This window comes from Octodon degus, unplaced genomic scaffold, assembly GCF_000260255.1.
Source record: "Octodon degus isolate 3935 unplaced genomic scaffold, OctDeg1.0 scaffold00090, whole genome shotgun sequence".
In the NCBI taxonomy this organism is placed as follows: domain Eukaryota; kingdom Metazoa; phylum Chordata; class Mammalia; order Rodentia; family Octodontidae; genus Octodon; species Octodon degus.
In genome coordinates this window covers 8,547,486-8,554,876 of record NW_004524666.1, presented here as the reverse complement: position 1 = coordinate 8,554,876, position 7,391 = coordinate 8,547,486, and the positions used below count along the sequence as shown (strand labels likewise).

Sequence of the window (7,391 nt, the reverse complement as noted above, 5' to 3'; positions counted from 1 at the left end):
ACTGGCTAAGAGCAGAACATGAACTTCTCTTCTCCCTCTCCGTCACTTCTAAGGCTCTTCTCCGGTGAAGGCAGCAGATTGACCCTGTAGCTCAGTACTACCCAACATGTCCGTGGTTTATTAAAACACAAACCACCTGGCTCATTGTCTGAATTTCTATATAATATTGCTGGATAGAGAAATTGGTTTGTGTTATCCAAATATATGATACTTACTTTTGACAGTATTCAATTATAACATCCCTCTTGATCTTTTCAGTTGTGTCCTGTGAAGAAAGAGAATGATGGTTTCTTCTGTTAGACACTTAAATGAGAGGACCACCCATCCTAATCTATGAACATTTAGTGAACTTCAAGCAAGAAAGGGCTGTGTGGTTGAGACATTCTTTCTGGAGGTAAACTTGTTGGGAATCTTCTAGGGGACACTCTTGTTTCTACTTATCCTGTTGAGCATGTGAAGAATGCAAGGGCTTGACCAATCTTTACTTGGACTCTTTCCCAGGACTGTGTTTCCAGGGAGCAATCCTGGGGTGCTAGGGGATATCTTCCATTAGGGAACAAGGCAGGTTTGCTATCAAGAGGTGGGTTTCCCACTGCTCAGTGTTTTTCCACACATCCACTGGCTGCATGTAAGATCCTTCATGTTGTCCCTGTAAGGCATAGGCAGAGGGAAGGGACACAAACTTGAAGCTCATGTTGCCTTATCTGCTATAATAAATCTTTTTGTTTTTGACTTAGGAGTTTTGGGTCTTCTTCCAGCAGCCATAGAACAGTAACAGGTTAATTTATTAATGATCATCAAATTGCCCAAACTCTTTCTGATCAAAAAGGTGCAGGATTATTCTGAAGGATAGCTAATGAAATGCTGTATTTCCCACTTCATGAATTTTTACTTCAGAATTGTTTATTGGAAGGTGCCCTTTACCTCCAACATTGCTCATCAGTAATTGGAGGTCTAGTCTCCATCACATCCATTTCCAGAACTGAATGAGGCAAAGTCCTTCCTTTTCAGTCACATGTATGGATAGAGTCTAGAGTTTATAGCTATTAGCATTTTCTCCAAAATAGCTGTGCATCAGCATAATAATTTCCTCATCAAAAAACTGATGAATAATGAAATGATATCTGCACAATTCAGCAATGAGTTTAACTGTTTAAAGTCTTGCATTTGATAGTATTTTCAGTGTCAGTGGTGTCTGAAAATCAAGATAATAGGTAAGCAGATGGCCAGAGCCCTCCAGTGGGCTGCTCAGGAGTGCAGAGATATTCCAGTACAGAGGCCAAAACTCATCCCGTGAGAAGATACGAAAACCAACTACAGCCTTGCAAAATCACATGCATTTTAAAAATCTTGGCTGTAACCTTCTCAGATTAATACTCTAACTTGTTGTGCTTCCCTTTTGAGTTCTTCACCACTTACTTTCAATAGCTTTACCCAAAAAGGTTGAAAGCAACAGATTCCAAGTCCAAGATTTTTATCTGTATAAACACAAAATAAGAGCAGAGCTTCAGGGAGCTCTTCTCCCTATACACTCACAGGGCTCTTTGCTCCATCACCCATGGTCTGTTTCCGGAGGAGGAAGGTGTTCAGCATCGTGTCTCTCAGTCTCACCTTTTCCAGCTGAATAGACACAAAAGCCTCTGGAGCCCTGCCAGGTGAAGAGAGACACTGAGCCCAGTGTGTGTATGTGGGGGAGTGAATGTGCACAAATGCTTCTGGTTATTCAGCAAGGACGCTGAGGTGCCACCATGCCCCCTAGTGACCCTACTGTCCCTAAGACATGTCATAGCCCAGCCTGGTCCTTTGTGCCCTCCTGAATGTGATCATAGGGGTCTATGTACCGAAGTGGCCTCCCAGAAACATTGGCACCTTGATCTCAGACTTCCAGCTTCCAGGACCATGAGAAGATGTAACTTATCACCGAGGTACACTGACCCTAAACCCTGCTACTGGCAATGTGGCCTCAAGGCCCTTGGACTCTGGCCATGTGTCAGATTAATGGCATCCTGAATAGCAGACTTACTTCATTATTATTTCTCATTTTGCCAGAACTTGCCAGCATTAAATTATTCTTAGTATACCCCAAATAAAATACTGAAAGGAATATAATTATTACAGAATAAATAACTTTGTCATGGTGAAAGATGATCAAGGTGTAACAGAACATTCCTGATGTGTAGAGATATACAGATGTGTCTCTATGGAGATCATGCTTCTCTTCTAATGCACCATCCTATTATTCTAAACATTGGCAAAATCTTCCTTAGAGTAGGGCCAGTTCTGCGTTTCTCCATTTAGCACAGATATGGAAAATCTGGAGTGGTCCATAACTCTTCTAGCTTATAAAGAACAACTTGAACCATTTGGAAAATATGCAGGAAAGTGAAGAGAAAAAAAGAGAGAAGAGGCTGAAATGAAGAAAAATTTCTCCTTCACAGACTGGAGTACAGTGTACAGGAAGATGCTGAGCCTTCCCAGTATTCAAACAAAGTCTTCTCGTGTGGTCTGAAAAAAAATAGCGCTAGTAACCAGAGCTAGGACCCTTCAGTTCCATAGCACTCTATTATTGACTAAAGAGAGGAGCATGTGTTTCTAAACAATCCTCCTCCTGCGCACAGTACCTTTTGGTAGAGTGAAATCTTTCAGAAGACTGAGTAAGGAGATCTGGGACTCCTAAGCCATTCACAATTCTGGAACTTCTTTTGGCTGGGCTCATTCCACCTTGATTTCTCAGATTTGAACTTGTTTCCTAAAACATTTTAAACTAAAGTGAATTAAAGTTGTTGGCTGCTGTATAAATTCTGTAGCACTGGCTGTAAAATCTCATGACCACAGAAAGCAAGTAAGTGGAAGGGGAGGGCTGGAGGGAGGGAAGGCAGACAGCCACCACTTGGCACAACAAAGAAGGCGCTAAGTGTGACTAAGTGTGAACACAACGTGGTGTTTAAATGCGCTGAAGAAAATTCTTCTCTGTACAAAGGGGTTCCTTGGACTGCTCTGTATGGAGCGGCCTCTTAAGAAATACACTGATGGATTTCATAGCTGTACCACCTACACAGGAGGAGGGGCTATATGCTGCCACACCCATTATACTGATGAAGAGGGAATGGGGAGGAAACAAGGAGGGAGAGGTGAGGGAGAGGGAAGAGGACAGGGAAGGAAAAAGAAAAATCAGTGTTCTTCTATATTCCAACTCCATTTCTGTCAGGCATAATGGCTGGAAGTCTAGAATATACAAAAACACAGAACATGTAAATTTTTCTAAACTACTAACTACAAGGAAAAAACAAGACCATTCAGAGGCAAGGCCATTCCTTTTCTTTTTCTTCTTTCTTTTTTTTTTTTTAACAGATTTTTTGTTTTTTTTGTTTTGTTTTGTTTTGTTTTCAGAACCGGGGATTGAACTCAGGCCTTTGCACTTGCCAGGAAAGTGCTTACTCCACTGAGCCATCTCCTCGGCCCCTCTTTTTTTCCCCCCATAATTTTATTGAGAAACAAATAGCAATGAGACAGTTTCAAATCCAATTGGTAGGACAGTTTCAATAATTAACACATTGCATGCATTCTTCCTAGTGCTTAAGTGCTGTACAAGATGTGGACTTAATATCCTATTTACAAACACCATTAGAAGAAATCCTTCTATTCATTAAGAGAATGTAACTATATATCTATCCTAACCAAGGTCCATTCCTTTTCAATGAGAGGAGCAAGGAGTTATCCATCTCAGAATTACAAAAGAAGACATAAGGAGAATAAGGGGAAAAGTCATAGTAAAATCATCTAAAGCTCCCAAATCTATTTTTTCTGAGGCCCCCTTGGGTTACCGCAGTCTGCTGGAAACAGGAGTAAACACTAGTTCAGGACACAGGGGAGGCCTTCGAGGCTCTAGGCTGAGCGGGGCGGGGAAGAACACACGCTTTGCCCAGGCCTGAGGGTGGCGCTCCGCTGGCGCTTTCCTCTCTCTATTGTGCTTCAGAACCGGTCCTCCGCTGGTCCTCCTGGGGGCACGAGAGGAGCCCAATGCATTCCTGCCACGCAGCGTGCTGCAGGCCCGAACGTCAAGGCTGCTGAGTCAAACACTGACTAGGCAACTTCCTCAACTACCCTCTCTCTCTTTTCAGGCCAAGCTCAGCCTGAGCTCAGCTTGCATTTCTAGCCTTCGTTGCTCCCGCCCCACCCCCACCCCCACCGTGCCTTCATGCAAATGTGTATCTCTTCTTATTCCTTAATCATCTTACTCTCTCAAGTTTTCTCCTCAGTTCTGATCAAACTTCGTCTGACTGAATGATGGTCATAGGCTGAAGTTCGAACACTCAGTGAGTATGACCGTGGTGTTTGCAGATCAGGCCTTGGAGAGGAAAGAAATACTAAACGAGGTCCTAGGAGCAGGCCCTATCTTGACAAAGCTGGTGCCCACGTAAGAACGCGGAGGCATCAGAGCGCCCCCTTGCTTGTGTCTCCCCACCCACTTCGCTCCTTTACCTGAGGACGCAGCAGAAGACCACCCACTTCACGCCAGGAAGCGAGCCCTCACCAAAAAGCAGAAACGGTGGCATTTTGATCTCAGACTTCAGGCCTCCAGAACCGCGAGAAGATAAATTCCTGGAACCTGAGCCTCCTAAGAGCCGCAGCCCTCTAAGATGAATGCAAGAACAATAAACGCACACTCTATACTTGCGTCAGCATCTGGCTTCTTAAGACTAGCACGCTAGCTTCCTCCCTGACCCAGGCCGTGGAACCATCCTCAGAGTCAGCAGTGACCTATCATGAATGTTTAATGGCCTCAGTCCCCGCTGATCTGACTTTTCCTGTGCATTCAAATTGATCAATATCTTTCTTATTCGGTTTTTTCCCCCATAATTTTATTGATAAACAAATAGCAATGAGACAGTTTCAAACCAAATTGGTAGGACAGTTTCAATAATTAACACATTGCACACATTCTTCCTAGTGTCTTATTCGTTTTTAAATAATAATTTTATTGGCAATAATTGACTTTTAGGTATTCAAGAGTGAAGTTGTCACCACTAATGACCACAGCCATCCTTCTTTTTCACATCCTGCCTCCTTCCTCATGCAACCACTGCTCTCTGCAACTGTAGATTAGAATGAACTTCTTAGTTTTGTTTTGTTTTGTTTCTTTTTGAGACAGGGTCTCATTATGTAGTACGAGGTGGTCTTGAACTCACTTGTATAACCCAGGCTAGCCTCAAACTCATGGAGATTCTCCTGCCTCAGCCTCCCAAGTGTTGGGATTACAGGTGCATGCCACCATGCCTGGCCTAGTATTTTATATAAATGGAGTCCTGTAGCTCTTTTTTTCTTTGGCTTCACCCACATTGTTATAATTTTCAGTAGTTTATTTCTTCGCATTGCGGAGTAGTATGTATTCTATTGTATGGGCATAGTACTATTTGTTTATCCATTCATCTGTTGATGGCTGTTTGGGTTCTTTCCAGTTCTTGGCTACTATGAATGGCTACTGCTAGGAACGTCTGTGTACAAAGTTTTGCATGGACACATGCTCTCATTTCTTTTGGCTAAATACCTAAGAGGGAAATGACTGTGCCATATAGTAGGTATATGTTCAGCTTTTGAAGAAACTGGCAAGTCATTTTCCAGAGGGGGCTGTACAAGGGAAGAGGCAGGCTGTACCATTCCCATCAGAGGTACATGAGCCTTCCAGGTCCCCCTTAGCCTTACCAACACTTGCAATGGTTAGTCTTTCAATTTTAACTATCCAAATGGGTGTGGAATGGATTTTTTTTTTGTCTGTTTTTTTTTGGGGGGGGGGGACTGGATCAGCCCACCCTGAGGAAGGGGCTGGTGCAGCATGTGGTGCTGGGGATCAAACCATTGTCCCCTGCGCCTGCCTAACTTGCCTAAGCAGGTGCTGTAGACTGCTGAGCTATCTCACCAGTCTTTTATTTTGTTTTTTTGAAACAGCGTCTCATTATGCAGGTTAAGCTGGTCTTCAACTCACTTTGTAGCTAAGGCTGGTCTTGAACTCACATTGATGCTCCTGCCTCAGCCTGCTGGGATTACAGGCATGGGCCACCATACCCAGCAACAGTTTTGATTGCATTTCTCTAATGGAAAAGGTGTTGAATACCTTTTCACACATTTATTTTTCATCTGTAAATCTTTGCTGACTCATTCCATCTGTTTATTTATTTATTTATTTATTTAAGGGAAGGGTCTACAGGATGTTAAAGGTCTCACTAGTGGACCAGACTCATAGTGATCCGCCTGTTTACAGCCTCCCAAGAGCTGGGGTTACAGGCCTGCACCACCACACTGTGTCTCAATTGCTGTCTCAGCATGACTCAGGGGCAGGGCCAGCATGGCAGGCCTAGGGATCAAAACCCTAGCCCCTGTGCCTGCTTGCAGATGCTTTAATCTGCTGAGTTATTTGACCAGCCCTCCACCATTTTTTTTTTTTAAATTAGTTTATTGGTACATTTTAAGTACACATAATGATCACATTCATTATAGGAAATTTGTACCTCTACATGATATAACTTGATCCTTTTTTTGCCCATTTCTCTATACTCCCTTCAGTCTCTCTTTCCCTTATTTACAAAAGCTTTGTTGTTGTAGTCTGTTGGTCTCAATGTGGTCTGTTGTACTCTGGGAGAAACGGTAGTAGGAATGAGGAAAAGTTAAATAAGAAGACAAGAACTGGGTCAAGTGGTGGCACATCAGCCTGGTTGGTGAGATGACCCCCAGAACAACAGTAAGGGCCTTTATTTATATCTTTATAAAGTTGTAAGACACAAAGTTGTCTAGTGACTAATAGCTCACAATGACTAGGTGGATTTTTTTTTTAAGACTGAGGTAGTTTGACAGCTTTAGGCAATGAGGCCTCATCCTGCCCTCCCACATATGATCAATTTTAGCTTCAGTGGCTCCCAACATATCTCCCTTTTTTGTTTTGTTTTGTGAATGATGGGTGCTCTATTGTAGTTGTAGAAGTTGCTTTTGGAGAACTCTTAAACTTTTTTATTTTTGATACTAGTCTAAAGATTTTTGTGTTTGTATTTAGCAGTTTGACCCTAGATAGTCTGCGTATAATGGTAGTGAGTTATCAGTACAGCTAGCAACTGTGAGAAGTTGTTAGTGATTTAAGCCTTTTATAGCTAGTATATTATTTTTTTATTTTGTGATTATATATTTTTGTTGGATAGTTAAGATCAAGTTAAAGAAAGACCTGTAAAAAATATAAATTTAACTTTTATTATCTCACAGGTCAGTTAAATCTCGCTAGGATATACCTTGGAATCATATATAGTACCTCTTAGATCTTTTGTTAGTATCAGCCATCTGGATGAGTCATGGCCATTATTTGACTGATTTGGTTTTTTCTGTGAAAGTTTGAGAGTTTCTTTTTA

At 42.2% G+C, this 7,391-nt stretch overlaps 1 protein-coding gene across 1 annotated transcript in view; it reads right to left on the bottom strand.

The window, feature by feature from the left end:
• Ccdc162p overlaps positions 1-7,391 on the bottom strand; it is a 252,570-nt gene that overhangs the window by 97,864 nt on the left and 147,315 nt on the right. The window contains exons 24-26 of the mRNA XM_023722322.1: positions 2,622-2,749; positions 1,537-1,648; positions 216-265 (exon numbers count right to left, since the gene is read on the bottom strand). Of these exons, the coding sequence (XP_023578090.1) occupies positions 216-265; positions 1,537-1,648; positions 2,622-2,749 (290 nt within the window). The remainder of the gene's footprint in view (positions 1-215; positions 266-1,536; positions 1,649-2,621; positions 2,750-7,391) is intronic.